Source organism: Xenopus laevis, chromosome 1S, assembly GCF_017654675.1.
Source record: "Xenopus laevis strain J_2021 chromosome 1S, Xenopus_laevis_v10.1, whole genome shotgun sequence".
Lineage (NCBI taxonomy): Eukaryota > Metazoa > Chordata > Amphibia > Anura > Pipidae > Xenopus > Xenopus laevis.
In genome coordinates, this window is record NC_054372.1 from 157,553,672 (window position 1) to 157,575,074 (window position 21,403).

Genomic DNA, 21,403 nt, shown 5'->3' on the forward strand with positions numbered 1-21,403 from the left:
TCTGTATAATAAAATTCCTTTTCAAATTAAACATGAAATCCAATTTCTATTTTTATTAAAGCATTTATAGCTGTTGTAAGCTCATTTAAAAATCTCAGCTGTCAAGACAATTACTTTCACTTTCCATTCAGTACTTCCTAGATGCTACTGCCCTCCTAACATTCCCCTGTTCTCTTTACCATTTAATTGTGTAGCCAGGGCATGGGGATGGACATCAGGTCCCCCATTCTGGTGCACAAACAAGATTCTGAGATGATGCCAGTCTTGTCTTAATAACAATGTCCACAAAATGGCTGCTGCCTGCTTTCTATAATTATGAATTCCCAGACTGAAGGAAACAAGATTCAAATCATTTATAAAAAGTTATTTAAAGTTCATTTAGCTTGACTAATGTGATAAAATAGGATTTGGAATCAGTTTTTTTGGGTGACTGGTCCCCTTTAAGCAACTGCCTATAGCCAGCAATGAAGCTACCAACCTCTGGATGATGCTGGGAAATGTTACCTACAGCATTGACGTGCATTTAAAGACACTTTTGCTTAGTATCTTGTGTCATTTTAGGGCCATGAGAGTTACTTATTTGGCTACGACTGAGAGGATGATTCTGCAATAAGGTGAAGATAGATTATAGGCCTACAGCACAAGAAAAGGCTCTTTGGCAAAGCAGAATCTGTTAACTTTGACCTATATACAACCATGTAATTATATCTAAATGGTAAGTTTCACCTGTTTAACTACCCAAAATGTTGGCAATTGACTAAGCCTATTCATATGAGTGGATATTTGCCCAAATTGGGATGATCTGATTGTTCGGCCCCTGGGCCAATCATAACTAGGGCCTGTGCTGACTCAGGAGAGGACCCTCATCAATGTGCCGATGCAGTCCTTGCCTGATGGGATTTTCAAACCTGCATGATGGATATCAGCCTGATTTTTGCCAGATATCTGCCAGGGGTCAGCTGGGCAGGGTCCATATATGGCAGATAAGCTGCTGACTGTCTGGAGGGACCAACTAGGCAGCTTAAACTGGCAGTTTATGGACAGCTTTAGTAACAATTGTCACACCGTATGGTTGGTTGCAAGGAGGGTATGAAATGTTACATTCTACTGTATATCTAAAAGCTATTACTGGAGAGAGCACTAGTTACATTCAAGTCTGTGTGCTGATGAAAAAAAAAACTCCAAAGATGCCCAATTACTGGTTCACCTTTTACAGCTGTATTATGTGTCTGTGTCTCTAGACTAGTATATTAGGTATACAGCCTTAACCCGAAAAAAATTTAAAAAGAAAAAAAAAAATCTAATGTAAAAAAAAAATAAAAACTAGTAAATAAATTTGACCAAGACTATAATTAACACACCCTAGAAAGATCCAGTGGTTTGTTATACATTTATTGCATACATAAACATCAGTTTTTTTTTTTTTAATCTACATATAAATTATAACTCTGTTTTTACATTATTTCGGTAGTGGTAAACAGTGCACAATACACATCACATCAGAGTATGGTGAACAACAGCTCCAATTTCAGCCATCAGTAGTGTTACGCTACGTTAATGCTATTAATATATTGCATATACTTCACAACCAAAAATGTAGTACTTATTAAAGAGAAGTGACAGTAATGTGTCCTAAATATAAAACATCACTTGCTTGTACACTTTATATTCCAATGTGGCTATAAATAAAGAGTCAATTATAAGAACAAGTCTCATTGTCCTGCATTCTCTGCATATTTGTCAGGCATTCTCCGTGCATCTCAGTGGAAGGCCTTCCATTTTACAACACTACATGGCTCCACTGAAATCTTTAGAGAAAGAATCTTCCAATAATGCAGCAGAACTGTAGTCCCCACAGTTGTCCACATATAAATAAGAGATGCTAGATGTACTCAATAAGCTTACACCATTAGATACAAAATAACAAAAAGTGTAATGTTATAGCTTCTGTGAATGGAAATTGCCTTTTCTCCAGTATAGATATTTTCTAGAGACTTTTGGGAATAGTTAATAAAAGGTCCAAAATATGCCACGGATCTGCATTTTATTGTAAATGTGGGTTTGTGTTCTCCCAACCTCTCTGGTCAAGGGCTTTGCTAAAGGAAGCAATGCATCCTACTCAAATGTAAAGAAAAACACAGCTATAGAGAAGACATGATCCCATAATATCCTTCCATTTATTCAAGGGAAATGAATAAACTCTGTCTATCAAGCAGTGGATGTTTCATATTTAATCCTAAGAAGTAATTATGTAGACAGAGATAAAAAGACACAATTAAGTGGGTTATTTATTAATAAATGGCAAAATCCTTTTACTATAAAATCCAAATTTTTAGTGGGAAATGTTTTTTTCTCGTGATTTATTATAGCTCGAGGCTGCTAAAAGTCAGAACCCAAAAATACTGCATCTCCAAGCTGTCAGGGTCCTGTAGAAGTCAATGGCAAAGGTCCCATTTCAAATGTGAAGAAATCTTAGTCTGTGCCGAGTTTCGGCCAAAAAACTGAAAAAAATCAGGGGTTTCGAGCATTTCTTGAAAAATTACAGCGTTTCGGGCATAAAACCTGAAAAAGGTTTTTTTTTCGCAAAAACCCAAACTTTTTGAGTTTTTTTCTGAACCAAGTTTTTTTCAATGATAAATAAGGTCAAATCATGGATTCTAGTTTGGTCGGACTTTTTTTACTTATAAAATCAGAAAAAAACAGATTTTGATAAATAACTCCAAATTAAATTACTAGAGGCAAATCGACAATATGGCTTCTAGCTCCATAATGCTCGTTAGTATTAATTATTCTAATATGACAAAATTAACTTATGGTGATGGTCATGAGTTTTTGAGACCAAGTTCTCAGAAACAGTTTTAGAATAATTTGTACAAAAGTCTCACGTCTCATATATTATGTATTTTTTTTGTCTGCAACCCGTTTTGTTTTCCCATCATTCCTATATAAAGAAAAGAATGAATAAAGTGTTTGCATATCCCTATTCCTCCCAGATACATAGGACATGACAAAACACTCTATTGCCTAGAAGTCATGTACAGTAAAACACATCAGAGTGTTGATTTGGACAATAGATGTTATTGCACTAAAGTGCATTATAGTGGTGCTTGGAAATTACATAAATGCATTCTGCACACCCAATTAAAGAGGAAAAATTAAAAAGTAATGTTTTATGCTAACACAAGCAGTTTAAATACAAAAGGCTGATGGGTCTTTTGGATAATTTTGCTCTTATCTACCAAGACATGTCAGCTCCATACACCTGGTTAGCCATAGTAGCAGTAAAGTCTCCTGCATTACCGTAACCTTGATAAAAAATAGTTTGCACCAGTCTTCTAAATTTACTTGTCTTGAGTCAACACTGGGGGCATGTAAAAAAATTACATTTGCCCTCACTCTTTTTTTTATTGAGGCTGCCATACTAAACATTCAGCCATCATACCATGTAAACAATATCTCAAGCCTCATCAGTTGTGCAGAAAGAGGAGCGTTCCAAGGTGAAGACTGCACACTATTCACCTTGGAACGTTCCTTATCTCTTTATGACTCTGTTGGGGAGTCCCGTAAGTATTGCACCTCACAGTTATTTTACTAGGTGTGCGCTGTCTGTTTTTTGGTGCAGAAAAGGGAGCACTGCTGGAGTTAGGCGAGATGATAGGCTTGTCTTGAACCTTCTATAGACTGCCTAAGACCTATTAATATCCTGTAAATTATATCCTTATAATTGGTGCTTAGTGATGTCATCGGTACTAGTGATATAATTTGTCTCACATGATTTACAGATACTTGTGTATTATAACAAATACCCCCCAGTTGCAAAATTACAATTTCTGAAGTCAACTTGGAGATCCATGACCTGTATACCCTATAATATAAACACACAAATTACAGTAAAACATTTGTAATATCAACCTCTAAGAATACACTGAAAGCTAAGGCACTGAAGTTATTGTCCCGGGTCAATGGATGGCTATTTCCTTGTTTGCACATTGTTTTTGATTCCCCTCCCCTCTCTTATCCTATTGGTTAATTAATGTTTTTTGGTGATTGGTGGGTCTGGGGTATATATCTGCTATACCTGTGTGTTTTTGTAAGTGCCCAAAGGCACGCAATGCATAAGGCTATGGATTAACTTACTTTGTTGCCTAAAATAAAATTCTCAGTCTTTTTACAAGCCTGGTTGTGGGATGTGTGAGTGCCTGCCATTTTTCCTTTGATTGTACTTTTAGAATTACTGATGCATGACACCTGCACTATTTTGCCCATGGCACTATTAACCTAAAAAGGTTAGCTGGGTAAGTACTGAAGGGTTAGGAATTGATTAAATATGAACAGAGCTGAGCATTCTTTTAATTTCATACTTTTGCTTTCCTATAAAAATCTTGAAGATGAAGATCACTTTAAATCAACCAAGGGCAGTAAGCTTGACCAACTTGGGGCTCTGTAAATGCTAGCACCCCTGAGATGCTTCTGCTACAGGCTCTAGATCACAATAGACAGAAACCCTGTTCAAGTGACAGTAAAGTTTTATGGCAAGAGAAGGTAACTCACATTCCAGCTGGTGAAGACCACTGGAAAGTATCCCAGGTGTAGCGTTCCCGAAGAACTGGAGAGCAGCATCTGAGCACTCATATTTGCTGATGGTATCATGATTGGTGGGCTGGTATTCTCACACTTGGAGGTATATTTTTACATAAGTGTTAGTTTAGGTGAATGAATGTACAAAATAAAATACATTTTGGCACAATGTTATAATTCTGAAATCTACAGCTTCTTCAAGTGGAGACTGCACAGCGGTCAGTCGATGTTTCCCTTTGTTTCCATAGGTAGACTCATCACTGGAACGGATTTTGTGGTTTTCCATCAACAACAAAGAAACAGTCACTTCCAGTTGCAAGAAGCTCAGTCTCTAGCTGGTCTGAAGGTGAGGGTAAAACAATCCGTGCAGAACGCCTTCTATGACCACATTCGCTGCATTATCTGGTGAGGTAATACAAGGTAATAAAATGTGTCCATGGAAACAAATATTTATGGAACCTGATAAAACAACAAAGAACATGATGGTTCAATTTGCAGGCCAGCTTCAGTTCTTCAACCACAATTTGTGGCAGATTCTCTATGGCTAGGGCCACACGAGGGCCGAAAGCAGCTAGCTAAAATGCGCTGGCTGATATAAGCCCTACCGCGGGCAGTAGTCTCCTCTCTTTTCCACAATTCATAAGTGTTGAATCAGCTTCAGACTTCATCGGATTTTATCTCAAAACGCAGAGACTTGCGGTTCTTCGCTAAAATCTGCTGAGTCTGTTCACATCAAAGATGATTCAACACTAAGGAACGCAGAAAAACGAGGAGGCTACTGCCTGCGGTACAGGCTGAAATCAGCCAACGTATTTCATCAAACTGATTTTGGCCCCCGTGTGGCCGTGGCCTAAACAAAGAACACATATTCCCTTTTTAGCAACACCTTCAAATTTTCACTTCAACCTTTGATAAATCTACCCCCATGTATCTCACACTAAATCATAAGCTTATCATCATACTCATGCTTACGATTACATAAAATGAAATGCTTCAAGAAGTTTTTTAATCATGTTCCAATGAAATAAGACATTTTACATGATATGGATGGTGTTCTGGTAAATGTGCACCATCAGGATGACATGTTGGAACTCTCCTCTTTCTGAAGGGGCTCAGGGCTGCAGCACCTGGGCCACCAAGAGCTCTGGAGAAGTGAACTGAAAGTTTTAAAATTTGTCTTCAAAGCCTCTGTGAGACGAGGAATTGACTTGAGCACACAGGCCACACTTCACATCAGATTTGATGCTTATTGTGTTTATATCACCTATAGTAGCGGTTTAGCTAATGAGAAGGACAGACGTTCCACAATATGTTGTGCCATATATGTTGAACTGTGTGCCCTGTAATAGCGGACCTGATGAAATATCTGTGATTCCAAACATGCCATGAAATATTTCTGAGGATGCAATTTCAGTTGCAAGTAAAAAAAAAAAAAAACATTTCTCGAATGAAACGCCCCACAGATTATTGCATTTCTGACCTCATGAAGCACAACGGATACCAATGTATCTATCTGTTATTCTGTTGCATGAACGCCACCATAAAAAACACTGGCATCAGCCCTGCAGAGTAAAACAGTCTATAGATTAGGCACTGGGAACACGACTCTCCCAGTATGGGAAACCCCTAACAGACCAGGTTATGAGAACACTGTGCTGGGTACAGTAGATGCCATGAGGAACTACCTATCTGTGGGGCTTATGGGTAAGAGTAGAATCTGACATGGTGTTGCTCAATGCAAGCATCACATAGCATGAACTACTAGATCATAATAAGCAGTAGGAAACGCAACTATTATGTTTTCCAATATTTTTTCAGGAAGGTTCCTTGTTTATAGAACCATAATCTGTCGAGAACCTATCCATCATTACAAAATCCACACTGAATAAAAATCAGGGACTTGAAATATCTAGTGTAGTTAATGTTAAGCTCTGAACCCAAAATAATGAGGCTGTGGCACCCACTGTACATCTGGCACCCACATCCTAAGGGGGGGGGTTACAAAGAGGGAAAAATATATGCAACCAAACACATTTTGGCCGTGTTTTCATATTAGTATTTAGTAGAGCAGGAACTCAAATAAACACAATCTTCCCCAGGCAGTAGAATTCAGTAAAAATATTTATTATGTCATTAGCCTAACGTGTTTTGTGTTATACACACTTAGGGTCAGGGCACACGCTCCGATTCGGGGAAATTAGTCGCCCGGCGACAAATCTCTTCTTCTGGGCGACTAATCTCCCCGAACTGCCTCCCGCCGGCTAGAATGTAAATCGCCGGCGGGATGGCACTCGGATCGATTCGTTTTCTGAAGTTGCCTCATGAGGAAACGAAGATATCCGAGTGTCATCCTGTTGACGATTTACATTCTAGCCGGTGGGAGGCAATTCGGGGAGATTAGACGCCCTGAAGAAGAGGAGATTTGTCGCCAGTCAACTAATCTCCACAAATCTTTTTACTGAATTCTACTGCCTGGGCCTCTTCCATTACTTGGTTAGTTACTTTCATGTTGTTGGACCTTTTCTTCAGTGTTTTCAAATTAGCTAAAAAGGCCTATAGCATAATGACAAAGGGAAAAGAATAGTAAGGTGACAATGTGGGGATCATGTGCCCAATGGTACATCAGTTCTGTACATAAAGTCAGGCCTGGCATTAGGTAAAGGGTTCCATTGATACGTATTCACATCCAGGCAACTGGTCTATCCTATTGCAGAACTGAAATGAACACAACTCTGTTTGCTAGCCTTGGGATTGCTATTAAGATGTTTTACCTCTGCATTAAGTATAGATGCCTACAAGATTTATCATTCGCTACAGAAAAAAAAAATGCTTGCTGACATAAAAGTATGAACTTGGTTTAAGATATATGGCAGAAGGCTGATAATATAGTATTCTAAAGTCTGGAAGGCCAGCAATAACATTGTGTGGTTTGTGGTGCAGGGTCAGATCAGTAAACAGCGGTTAACAGATGACAGGTTTGATTACCGTTGGCTGTAGGCAAGATGTATGGATCCCTTAGGAAAAGCAGCACAGGCTGGTGGGACAGTTTGCTGGAAAGGTCAAAAACACAAGTGTCAGCAGCAGAAATGGTAAACAGAAAATCCAACAAACTAGTTTCAATACAGTGATGAGCCGATGCTGCAGCTCAGAAAAATCCACATAACTCGCCTATCAATGTTTCACTGTGGAACAAAAGTCTGTTTCCCAAATAGGAATAATGATGTTATTATTACCTGGCCCAGACATGTACATATATAGTGAATAAAGTACCCCCTTTTGTAAAATATAAGGATATTATAAGTTACCGAGGAGTTTCATGGAACTCCAAGGTAACTTCTAATATCCTCATATTTTGCAACTGGGGGTACTTTATTTATTATAATACACAAATTTCGGTGAGTCATGTGACAGAAATGACATCAGAACTCACCGTTTATAACTGATGACATCAGAACTCACCGTTTATAAGGATATAATTTACAGGATATTCATGGCTTTTGTGTATTATAAAAGGATATGTGATACCCACCTGGGTTCATCCGATTCTAGGTCATCGATGGAGCTGAAATAGAATAATTTGCACTAAAAATATATCCACTAAAAATATCAATACCAGTTAATACAGGTTTGGTGAAATTAGAATAGAGTAGAAATAGAATTGATTAAGAGCTTCAGAATAATACAGATTTGGTACCATCTTCTCAAATTGTTGGAATTTGCTGATAAATTGACATCTGGCTTGTATTCAACCGTGTAACATTCCCAAAATCCGTAATAGGAGATGTAGTTCAGAAAATCTGGATACGGATATCAAGTGTCAAGCAAATTCAATCATTTTAGCAATCAAATTCTATAATTTAGGGTATTATTTGGCTACCTGGGTCAGTTACCCCATTTAAAAGCTGGAAAAAAAGTCAGAAGAGGATGATTAAAAAAACTATACAAAATAATTAATGATAACCAATTGCAAATTTGCTAGGCCTTTCTATAACATAATAAAATTTAAACATGAACCACCCCTTTAAAGTGCATTTGGTTCCTTTAATATACTGAAATCAATTTTAGGAAAATTGCAGTAAGAGAGGAACATGAGCATTAGGCCTGAGAAAATATGGCTTCAAAAAGTAATGCTGCTGACTAAGGAGGTATTTATTAAACCTCAAATTATTCTCATTATTTTTAAAATTAAAGATTCAACTTAACTCCCAACCACAATTTGTTTTATTTACTGAAAAAAATCAGAGATGAAAAATGTACAAGTCTCGATAAACTTTTTTGACTTGAAGGCCGAAAAACTTGAATTCTTCAAGTTTTCAAACGAACACCAGCATCAAACAGCCCGAAATCCATGAACATCATGAAGTCAAAATAACTTCTTCCAATTGTAAAAGGAACCATCTGCCACTGACTTTTACATGACTTCAACAGGTTTTAGCTGGGGTATTTTGGATTCGGATTTTTAGCAGCTTTGGAGCATAATAAATCTCAAAAAATGTAAGTTTTTTTTTAAAATTAGAGTTTTTCCCATTAAAAACTCGACCAGAAAAATTCAAAATTAAAAGCTAAATAAATAGAGCCCCTAAATGACTAAATTGTTATTTTCACCTCTAAACCCTAAAAATGAATGTGGCTAAAAATGCCATATTTTATATATTGAACTGATTGCACGAGGCTAAAGTTTCAGCTTGTCAATAGCAGCAATGATCCAGGACTTCAAACTTGTCACAGGGGGTCGCCATCTTGGAAAGTGTCTGTGACACTCACATGCAACACATGCTGCTGTTGAGAAGCTAAGCTTAGGGGAAATGAGCAGAAAATGAGGTTTGTCTGTAATATAATCTGATGCTACAGGGTTTATTATTAAATTCTGATGCTAATTGCACTGTACTGCCGTGTAGTAATTATGTATCTGTATTAATTACTAATCAGCCTTATATTGTGACATTTATTTTCTGTATATACAGTATATTGTGGGTCAGTCCCTAAGCTCAGTAAGTGACAGCAGCTCAGAGCATGTGCAGTGAATCAGCAGAAAAGAAGATGAGGAGCTACTGGGGCATCTTTGGAGACACAGCTCTTTACTGCTAAAGGGCTGTGGTTGCCTTGGGCTGGTACAGATGCCCAAAACATTTCTAGCCTACTTCTTTAGTTAAGCTTTAGTTCTCTTTAACTGACTTTGTGTCCCTCTTGTTGTCCCATTAAAAAAGTGCATCTTACCCACAACTCTCAGCTTTAGGTAGTGATGGCAAATGTCGAACATTCAAGAAATCCAAAAATATCTTGGGAAGTTCTTCATTTTCAAAAATGATGTCCTGAAAAACACAAAATCACAAAAATTACATTATGATTGTTCCCAGGTACTACATGTATTATTATGTTATCATCATACCAGCGAGAATACCTTTGTATAATGATCTAGATCACATTTGACCATGTTAATATCAGGGCTGGGCACATTGCCCCTCCCCCCGGGCACATACGTGAGAGCGCATATTTGTGAGCGCACAGAGTAGGACTCGTCCGGCAAGACTAGAGGCAGGCAGCAGGGGAGGTACATGTCTGGTCAGTGCCGTAACTATAGGGGGGTGGGCCCTGGTGCGTGACGCACAGCCGGGCCCCGCCCCCCCTCCGTACACACCGGATTTCAGTGGTGAGCAGGCCGCCGGGGGGCCCTGAAGGGGTGTGGGCCCTGGTCCGCTCGCACCCCCTGCTCCCCCGGTAGTTCCGCCACTGCGTCTGGTGCAACCAAAGCTATGCGCAATAGGCATGTGCCTAAGCCATACTTTAGAACTGTAGATGCTTTTAGCAGTGTGTATCGTTTTATAATACACAAAAGACATGAATATCCCGTAGATTATATCCTTATAAACGGTGACTAGTGACATCATCAGTTATAAACGGTGAGTAGTGATGTAATTTCTGTCACATGACTCACTAAAACTTGTGTATTATAATAAATAAAGTACCCCTTGCTGGAAAATGTGAGGATATTAGAAGTTACCTCGGAGTTCCATGACTTGTATAAAAACACTCGGCCTTCGGCCTTGTGCTTTTATTTGGTCATGGAACTCCTCTGTGTACCTTTTAATAACCTTATATTTTACAAGAGGGGGTACTTTATTCACTATATAATGATGCTGTGCTTTAAAAATGGACATCAAATTCCCAAATCTGTATCAAACTCCCCAGTGCGTTAGTTACAGTGGCGTAACTTCATGTTACTGGGCAGCACAGCAAATTAGCTTGAGGGCCCTAACATATCCAATGGTTGTCCTGTTTTATCAAAATATAATACACAAAAGCCATGAATATCTTGTAAGTGATATCCTTATAAACGGTGAGTTCTGATGTCATCAGTTATAAACTGTGAGTTCTGATGTCATTTCTGTCACATGACTCACTGAAATTTGTGTATTATAATTAATAAACTACCCCCAGTACCCTTCTGCCTCGTATTTTTATATGGTCATGAAACTCCTCAGTAACTCATAATATCCTTATAATTTACATTAATTAGGGCCTCGTGGGCCCCCCTGCAGTCGCAGGGTCTGCTTCCTCTATAGGTGAATGCCATAGGTGACCAGTGACTGCCATAGCCTGCATGTCCTTATGCTTAAATCACCCTTCTTCCTTCTCAAACGGATGTCCTCATCATATCTCTTGAATGAAATGACTGGTGCAAGAAGTCTACATTGAGATATGGAAGCAAGAGTATATAGAAACCTAGCTGGGTGACAGACATCAAAGCCACATAGGGGTTACAGCTCTTCCTAACCTTAAGCATCTTATGGGATTTCGTCTACAAATTGGGGTAGAATTAATGTTATACTGGTGGTTAAGATGTAAAGAATAAACCCCAACTCTACTGCTGTTTTAATTAGAATCTGAGACGATTCTCTGCATCTGACTCAATTTGTAGTCTCCGTCGTAGGACCATAAGTATTCCATATTTGTCTACAACAGCTTGATAACTGCATTTTCCCACTACATCACTGCCATGAATTGATATATTAAAGGGAGACGGGGGGGCTTTCCACTTTTAAAAATCTATTGTAAAGCAACATATTTAATCATAGATTAGGAGAAACAATAACGACTGCATAAACACTTTGATTTATAAAGATTAATAGGAAGCCCCAGGTGAATGTCACTTTAAGCCCCCAGTATCACGGATATTCTTGTCATAATAAACTTTTATCTGACGGTTTTATTTAGGTAAAAGCAAAAAGAAAACAAAACGTTTAGATTCGATGGCCTGGCAATTTCATTACTCAGCCTTGAAGGAATCCAATCCATCATTGTGCAGAGAGAGAGGAAATCTCTTGTGGGTTCAGTGACTCACTCTGGTTTTATTAATGCAAGATTTAGGAAATGTTAACAATGTGAATTGTTTGTTTAACTTGACAGATCAGCTTACCATGCACTGGCCCCATCTATAGAATATTTGATAATGACAAAGGACAGGCCACACATCTAATGTCAAGTTATTTGCAGCTATTCCCTGATACTTCTCATAAGTTGCCAGGCATCTATTTTATTTGCTTTTGCTGCACATTTTTATTATGGAACTGCAACTTGGAAATAAAGAGAGTAAAATACAACAGCCCCTTTATCTACCTTTAAACTACTCAGGTCCTGTTGTCTCCTGACAGCTCTCTACCCTGGCACAATTCATTTTTCTTGATCCGAGTTGGTGGTTATTTCATTCACCTGATATTGACCCTCCAAGATATGCAACAAACTTTGGACCATGGCTTCTAAATTTAATTTTATATATTGTGGGGTACATAGGAACACCAAAGAGTCAACCGTTGTAAAGCCACATGAACTGCTGTTGGGTACTCATGTTGGGTACCCACGGGTTACCCTCAAAAAAAGCGGTTACCATGCGGAATGATGGAAGGCTTTTCAGGTGGGGGTCTTTGGGGTCGCGGGACATGGGTCAGTTTGTGTGTCTCTTTCTGTTGCAGCTCTCTCCCTGCAGCTTTCCCTCCACTCATCTGACACCGCTCTCTTACATCACATTGAGCGCTTCTGTCCCTCTCGACTATCGGCCATGTTTGATGACGCTACTTCCGGTTTGCAGCAACCATCCGGTTTAATGGTGGTCGGCGGGTTTGTGGATAAGGCAGTTGTGGGCCCGGGTCGGGTAGTGGTTCAAGGTGTGTAAATATACCTCACTTGAAAACAGTGGGGCAACATGTGAGGGGTATGGGAGTGTGATAGTTGTACAAGAAATTGGTTCTCTGTGACTTTAAGTGGACCTGTCACCCAAACATAAAAAGCTGTATAATTAAAGTTATTTTCAAATTAAACATTTTTTTTATTTAAACATTCAAAGCTGTTTGTCAATCAAATATTGGCTGCCCCTCCTCTATGCCTTAGGCAATTACTTTCACTTTCCATTCAGCACTTACTAGATGTCACTGCTCTTACATTCCCCTTCTCTCTTTACCATTTACTGTAATAATGTAACCAGGGCATGGAGATGGACATCAGGTCTCCCAATCTCAAGATTCTGAGATGATGCAAGGCTTGCCTTAATAACAGTGTCCATAAAATGGCTCCTGCCTGCTTGCTATTATTATGAATTCCCAGACTGAAATAAACAACATTCAAATAATTTATATAGTGTAATTAAAGTTTATTTTCCTAAACTAACTTGATAAAATAGAATTTGCGATTTTTTTTAGGGTGACAGGCCCCTTTAAGTGAATAAAGCATGGTAAGGGGTTGGTAGAAGAAAGCGTAATCAAAGGGGTATGTAAAAGATCAAACCAGAGATTAGCCAAAGCTGAGCAAGTGATTCAAAAAAAATTCAAAGGCAAGCTCAGGAACAATCCCAAACAAGCACAAATGAAGCACAGAATAGGATAACTATTTTCTTCACCCATTGGAGGCTATGGGCTTCATTTTTTAAACTTGCCGAAAGATTTCCCAATTTTTTTTATTGAAGCTCCAAGCAAATATGTGCAGCACACGTAAAGTGCAAAGGTGCAAACCATAGGACAAGCTTTTTTTAAAAAAAAAAAAGCAAGTACCCATCTCTTTAGTCACTAAATCTGAGTTGTTTTCAGATTGTTCATCAGAAATAAAGCATTTTTTAATTGCGTTCCATCTTTTGTTTTTTTTTTCTTTACAGTTTTTCCAGAATTTACGTTTTAAAGCTTAATGTTCCTGTCTCAAGTGTTTCAGTCTTGGAGCTCAGTAATGCAAGTGCAGATATTAAACTATTTACGATCTGGAATATTAGCAACTATTGTATCAATTCTAACAGATGCCTTTAATGAATCATTAAAGCAGGGCCAAAGAGGAGAAATGTATCAAGTAAATACATCAATTTAGAACAGTTACAGAGTCGTTGACCCCCCCCCTGAACTTCAGAAAGACATAAGGTGAAAAATGTAACTTTACCTTTCAATAGAAAGTAACAGGAAAAAGTCTTTATTTCTGGGGAACTATCTGAAACCAAGTGAACTGGGGCAGGGTTTCAAGGGGAGAAGCAGCCTAATGGCCACGCATCACCCCCTAGATTCAGCCTTATGGACGGATGATAAAAATTTGCCTTATCACCAATGCCAAAAGGCTGGGGTAAAAGAGCAAGGTGATGCAAAATGTGCCATTGCCTAAAAGTGCCATAGCTCACAGGTGGGTAGTGCAATCCTGTAATGTCAGGCCAGTGTTGGACTGGCCCAACGGGATACCAGGAAAACTCCCGGTGGTCCCAGGTGTCAGTGGGCCTTCATGCTGCTAAACATTTTGCCTATTTCATGGCCATTCTTTATTTCTAAGAGAAGAAGAGACCAGAGGTTGAGTGAGGAGAAGAAGAATAATAGTACTGAAAGTGGGCAGCTGGTCCAAGGTTTTTTTGGTGGGCCGGTCTAAGGTTTTTTATGGGCCCCTGGTCCAAGGTTATTTTGGTGGGCCCCTAGTCTAAGGTTTTTGTGTTGGCCCCTGGTCTCCCAGTCCGGCACTGTTTCAGGCACCCCAGGAGACTCGATCCTAGGGCACAAAAAAGCTTGGGCTTCAAAATGCATGCCTCCCGGCCCATGGCCTCAATCACGTGGTTCTTGTTCTCACAGTGGGGTGTATGTTTCCCAATGTTAAACTGATAAGAACAAATACTACACTTGATCTAAGCCAAAAGGCTGAGAAGCAATGCACAAATTCTACCACACAATGGGCTAAAAGAAACAGTTCAGTGTAAAAATAAAAACTGAGTAAATAAATAGATAGATTGATAGATTGATAGATAGATAGATAGATAGATAGATAGATAGATAGATAGACTGTGCAAAATAAAAAATGTTTAGTTAGCCAAAAATGTAATGTATAAAGGCTGGAGTGACTGGATGTCTAACATAATATCCAGAACACTACTTCCTGCTTTTCAGCTCTAACTCTGAGTTAGTCAGTGACTATAAGGGGGCCCACATGGGACATAACTGTAACTATTCATTGAGTTTGCAATTGATCCTTAGCATGCAGCTCAAAAGCAACAGTTATGACCCATGTGGCCCCTCTAAAGTCACTGATTGTTTACTGCCTGGTAACCAGCAGAAGCCAAGAGAGATGAAAAGCGGGAAGTAGTGTTCTGGTAATTATCAATGTCAAACTGGGAGACCAGGGGCCCACCCAAAAACCTTAGACTAAGGGCCCACCAAAATAACTTTGGACAAGGGGCCCAATAAAAAACCTTAGACTGGCCCACCAAAAAACCTTGGACCAGGTGCCCACTTTCAGTACTATTATTCTTCTTCTCTTCACTCAACCTCTGGTCTTTTCTTCTCTTTTTTCTCATAGAAATAAAGAATGGCCATGAAATAGCTCAAATGTTTAGCAGCATGAAGGCCCACTGACTCCTGGGCCCACCGGGAGTTTTCCTGGTATCCCGGTGGGCCAGTCCGACACTGGTTAAAATGTTAGATATCCAGTCATTCCAGCCTTTATACATTAATTTTTGACTAACAAACTATATTAGAAATTTTGCACATACTATCCGTTTACCCACTTTTATTTTTACACTGAACAATTCCTTTAAATAACCTATATAAGGCGGCTTCTGGGGCTGCTTTGCTGGTTGCTGCGAAAACATATTTTAAGTTTATTTATTCACTTGTGGTATTGTATTGTGTCAACCTGACAAAGACCCCAGTGAGGGTGGAAATGTTGATAATGAATAAAAGGAATTTCTGACACAGGTCCCCAGAGTGTAGTGGTCTTTTAAGCTTATATGTCATTTTGCTGGCAACGGAGTCCATTTTCCCATTAGAAGTCTGTACAGACGTTACGTTTAATGTAGGATAGATATATTGAATCATAGACAGACAGATAGATGTAAGATAAGGCAATTTACTCTGCTGCTTTATGCCATTGAATATTAAAAAAAAAAAAAACAAGTGCAAAATGCAAAATGATTTCAATTTTAATATTGTACAACTATTTTAAACAAAGTTTTTAAAGACGTGTCCATATGTTGCTGTATATTCAGCATAAACATAAACCAATATAACCGTGTTCATCAGAAATCCACAGCTCTCCTTATCCTGTTCTACCTTATTATTGTCACAAAACTGTGCTCCCCATGGGCTTCATTGATTGGCTGCACGTTACAGCTTTGACATCCTTAGTACTTAATTGTCAGTTATCTCTTCTTCTTCAGCGGCTAAAATACAGCCACATAATAACAGAGGGACTTGTTCTGCTTTAACCTTAGCTAGCTGCCATCACGCAGTGGAAAATAGTGTTCAAATATCACAGGATCGCGCTGTACTGCACAGAAAGACGAGTAAAGAGCGTAATGATTTCCCTTGAGTTTGCTTTTAAGAAAATTGTCACCACAGCAAGCAGAAACTGTGACATATCTTCAGAAGGGATTGTGGGAAATCGAAGAATGGCATTCTAGTTAGGGCCAAGCCTACTCATCAGCCAATTATAACTGGAACAGAGCTTCTTACTGAAAACTTCAACAAGACCACTTGGCTAACCTTTAGAGATTTCCAAGCCGGCTTTGAACGGAGCAAGATATAACATGATCAAAATGAACCGTTTCCTTCCACTTAGTGCTCCGAAAAGTCCTTTGTGAAGTGTATCATGGAAGGAGTGAGCAGGTTTTAAGTAAGAGGGCACGAATATCTGCTCAGAAGCTCTATGATTGGAAGTCATCTCTGCCATAGAAATATATATAAAAGCATTAATTCCACCTGCGCTGAGACCGTAGTTCCCTGTGGAATTCTGTGGATGTTTTAACATGCTCTTCTTCAGGGGGGAGGGGAGGGTCACAACTGTGTTTCTTTTTAACAAAAAGGGTTGACTCTACTAAAACTGTTACAGTTTATTAAAGGGCGTGTAAAGTCTAACATGAACTTTCTGCACCACAAGCCTAATCAAACAAATAATTGATGCTTTCAAAGTTGGCTACAGGGGATCACCATCTTATAACTTTGTAAAACATCTTTGCAAGACTAAGACTAAGTGCACATGCTCAGTGTGGTCTGAGCTGCTTAGGGATCGTCATAAACAAAGCTGCTTGAGTTCTGCATGGCTGGTAAGAAAGGCGGGGGCTCCCCCTGCTGTTCATAAGTATGATTGTTTCCCTTCTCAACAGTTAGGGACCGTCTGACAATTCCTATCCACAGTGGTAAATGAAGGGAGAATTTCACTGCATACAGTCAGGTTTCTTATAAAAACGGTACACATTTTTTAATTAAAGTATATTGGAGATAGGTTTCTTTTTCATTAAAGAAAGTAAAAATGGGATTTTATGTTTTTTGCTTTACACGCCCTTTAAGGAAGTAAAAAGCTCAACTGCCGCTACCATTTCTGGATGTTTAGACATAGTTTACAATACATGTAAGGAGGCAAAATGTGAATTGTTAAATAGTTGATGTATAATTAGTTTGGCCACTGGGTGGCAGTGCTTTCTAAGTTGAACTGTGAAAGTTGTTGGTACTGAAAAGGAATAAAGCATACAGGAACAGGAAATACGGTGGCCATTCTGGCTGTGATAGAGGAAAGGACAGCAGTCTTTGTTAGGGAGAGGTGAGCAGAAAAGTTTATGCCGCTCTCTACCTGTTACCTCGTGTCTTAAGTTCACATACATGTATTATTAACAGAAGCGCTATGTCAAGTAAAAGAATCTGGCCCACCAAAAAATGATATCTTAGCACAGCTAATTTGCAGGAATCGTGTATCTAGACCCTGCTTGCATATATGTTTTTGAAATGTAAATGTTTGTAGTGGTATGCCCTTTTTATTTCTATTACTGAGCTGGGATATTTTATTTTTCTTGGCTACAGGCTAAATATTAGGCATGGCCTACAAATAAATTTTGATGACAGCAAAGCTGTATTGTAAGACAGGAAAGCTTGGTGTTCAAGAAAGGTGTACATACATGCATTTAGTTATAGACATGAGTATAGTAAAAAGAAATAAGAGGGGTGATTAACTACTGTAAAGGGGGGGTAGGAAACATCAGAGACTTCTATGGAGAGAGAGAGGATTGAATGTAAAGCTCTAAGATGCAAGAAACCTGCTCCAAAGATCTTGTAGCTTTAAATAAATATGTGTATTTGGTTACAGAGTTAAATGTATACTTTGGGTATACAGGGAAGTCAATGGCAGTTTTAAAACTCTGGATAAAAGTCCCACAGAGAAATAATCTGGGTACAAATCTGAAGAATAAAGAAGGATATATCTGTTGATTTATAGGAGTAACGTGTGTATTTTGTTCCTGTTGGAACGTCTTATGAACTAGAATACTCTTCCACTATTCATATTCTGCAATAATTGTTGTTGCTGAATAATAATTGTTCTGTCTACCCCTAGTTCCGGCCATGAAGGAATGACAGGGTAAGGTGGAGTAGTAAACGGCTGCAAAAGAACATATCAGTTCCTGGCTGTTCCAATGTTAGACTTCTACATGTCTTCCTCTTCCTTCAAAATAATTGTCTGACTACCCCTGTGATCTGAAGCAAGTTTTACAACAAAAATGTTTTTAGAAATCAAATGCTTCTAAAAATATGAGATTCAATCAAGAGCAGTTGGTTGTCTTGACAGTGTGCGTACTTTAGATTCTTGCATCTGTTTCTACCCTTTAAAATGGAAGCAATTTGTCACCATTATAGTAGTTTCTCTACAGCCGCGAACGTTAAATGGATGGCCCTCTGCAATACACTTTTCACTTTAAATGAGCTCTGTACAGAGTTCTCAGTATGATTGATCTCTTTCTTTAGTTTCCCCCGAAATGCTGTTAACAGGGCTAGTCTCTGATAAAGACTAACTGGTATGAATTGCTGCTTCTTTCAGTCCCGCTCGTTCAAACACCACAGGGATCATTTAAAGATCCCAATCAGTGCAAAACAGCTGTTGGCTACAATATGAGGCTTAAAATACAGGGTACGGTTCTCCAACTTGAATGTACCGAGGCCTGGAGCACATTTGTATCTATTATAAGTGCAAATTGTCTATTTTAACAGTTATATTTCTCACTCATGAATTCATTGTGATGTTTCCGATCTCTGGAACGGTTTTCCTCTCAAACGTCTTCTATCGCCATTTTTCACCACCTGCTCGCAGATGAACACAGCAAATAAATATTATCTAGAGCAGGGATCCCCAACCTTTTGAACCCGTGAGCAACATTCCGAAGTACAAGGAGTTGAGGAGCAACACAAGCATGAAAAATTTTCTTGGGGTGCAAAATAAGGGCTATGAGGTGGATATTTGTCATTGTCAAAGGGTATTACTTATCATTCCTTGTTTGGAAGAAACAGTCTCCTTCTAATAGAAAACCTTGGGATTAGACCCCTGGATCAGAGACGTCCGAGGGCTCCTGGGTACATTCCATTGCACATGGATGCAAAGATTGCATTCATTAGTCTTGAACTAAGTTGTAGTCAATCATGGTTATACTGGTGTATATGAATGTACTGGTGCACACAGTATGGAGTAAGTGTTGATGGGCACCTGCACTTAAGTTGGCATGAGAAAAGCTGCTAGAGGTGACCGTCCTTTTCATGCACCCAACATAGTAGAATGTTTAGACACTACACCACTCCTTGTTAGAGTTGAATACTTATTTGTATATGCCATTTGGTTAAAGCAGTGATGGCACACTGTATATAATTATTTCTCAATGAGAAAAAGTCTGCTGTTTCTCTGAATCTGCAGGGATGAGCACACTTAGTAGAATATGATTTGAGTACCGTATATACTCGTGTATAAGCCGACCCGCGTATAAGCCGAGGTACCTAATTTTACCTATGAAAACCATAAAAACGTATTGACTCGCGTATAAGCCTAGACACAACTCAGAAAAGTCTCAGAAATATCAAACAGTCGGTTTAATGTTAAAAATCAAGCCATGATGCTTAAAACATTAATTCATCGTACAATGATAAAAAAAAACCTCTGGTAGATGAAATAGATATATTAAGAAGACAGCTGCCTTACCGGTAAATTTGCTCCAATGGAAGGGGAGAGTCAGGAAGCTGCTCCCTGTAGTAGGTGCTGATCGCCTTCAAAGGCTGCCCAGAGTTGTTAGTGGGTGGGAGGGGAAGCTGCTCTCTGCTGCTGGGCCCCTTCAAAGTTTAAAGGAGAAGGAAAGCCAAATTTGGTAATCCTCCTTCCTGAACAGATCTTATAAAGTAGTGTAAGATCGCTAAGTTTAGAGCTCACCTAACTGTACAACCAAGGAGCTTTTCATGTCTCTTTATCGCAGCTATCGCAGCAGCTTTATCAGAAAGCAGCTGCCATCTTGCATATGGAGTACCGTAATGGCTTCATTCCCCTTATCGTCGCTAATGCGCATGTGCGAAAATTCATTCCCCTGACTTCCAGCGCATATCATTGTTGATGTTGCTCCTTATTCGGGCTCATGGCTGCGTGTCATCAGGGGAGGGAGGAACAAACTGCCTTAGAGACATGCGCAATGGAAACTAATTGTGCTTACTGCGATTCAAGACTGCCGCTGGCAGAAGCAGGTGCGCTGTTGCTCTTTCTTCGGGAGCGGGATCATTCATCGCTACCGGTAAGGCAGCTGACCCGCGTATAAGCCGAGGTAGGATTTTCAAGCACATTTTGGGTGCTGAAAATCTCGGCTTATACGCGAGTATATACGGTATATGAAATAGTTTGTGTTAGAATATGTGAATTAAAGGACAAGGAAGGGCTAAAATGAATTAAGCTTTATCAGAAAGGTCTATATAAAGATACCAGTAAACCTTCAAAGCATGTCCGGATTGAGAATTAAAATAGGCCCTGGCATTTCAGGTACACAGAGGCCCAAACAGCCCCCACCAGCCCACTAAATACTGACTTTATATGGCACCTTATAGCAGCCCCTCTGGCATTTGCCAGAACCCACAGATTGCCAGTCCAGGCCTGCTTCAAAGTAATACTGTTCTGAGTCCTCTAAGAAACACCATATTTCTTTCCTTCTATTGTGTACACATGGGCTTCTGTATCAGACTTCCTGTTTTTAGCATAAACCTCCAGGGCTTGGGCTTGAGCATGCTCAATTTGCTCCTCTCCCCTCTCTGCTGTAATCTGAGCCCAGAGCTATGAGTGAGCAGGGAGAGACTCAGGCAGGAAGTGATGTCACGCCAAAATAATATGGCAGCTGCTATCCTAAAAACAGTGAGAGCTTCTAGAGCTGTTTACCAAGTATGGTAAAGTATTCTGCAGAATAAATATAGTGTTATAGCTTGCACTATTGTGGCTAATATATTGACAATAAATTGCGTTGGTAGCTTTCCTTCTCCTTTAAGGTGGCCATACATGGGCCTGACTAAGCCCCTCCAGAAAGCACTGTATTTTGGTCCAG

General features: G+C 39.3%; 1 protein-coding gene and 1 non-coding gene across 5 annotated transcripts in view; both read right to left on the bottom strand.

The window, feature by feature from the left end:
- Positions 1–1,376: 1,376 nt before the first annotated feature.
- The window catches only part of snx24.S (sorting nexin 24 S homeolog), a 77,222-nt gene continuing 57,195 nt past the window's right edge, over positions 1,377–21,403 (bottom strand). Inside the window, exons 4-7 of one of the 4 annotated variants that reach the window (XM_018244286.2) lie at positions 9,796–9,890; positions 8,108–8,140; positions 7,564–7,628; positions 1,377–5,037 (exon numbers count right to left, since the gene is read on the bottom strand). In XM_018244286.2, coding sequence (XP_018099775.1) covers positions 4,910–5,037; positions 7,564–7,628; positions 8,108–8,140; positions 9,796–9,890 — 321 coding nt within the window. In that variant the 3' untranslated portion in view covers positions 1,377–4,909. The remainder of the gene's footprint in view (positions 5,038–7,563; positions 7,629–8,107; positions 8,141–9,795; positions 9,891–21,403) is intronic. The other 3 variants (XM_018244287.2, XM_041580422.1, XM_041580423.1) reach the window with 3 other exon arrangements.
- LOC121399600 lies at positions 14,549–14,738 on the bottom strand. Its single transcript, XR_005965202.1, has one exon. It is a non-coding gene; the product is annotated as a U2 spliceosomal RNA (small nuclear RNA).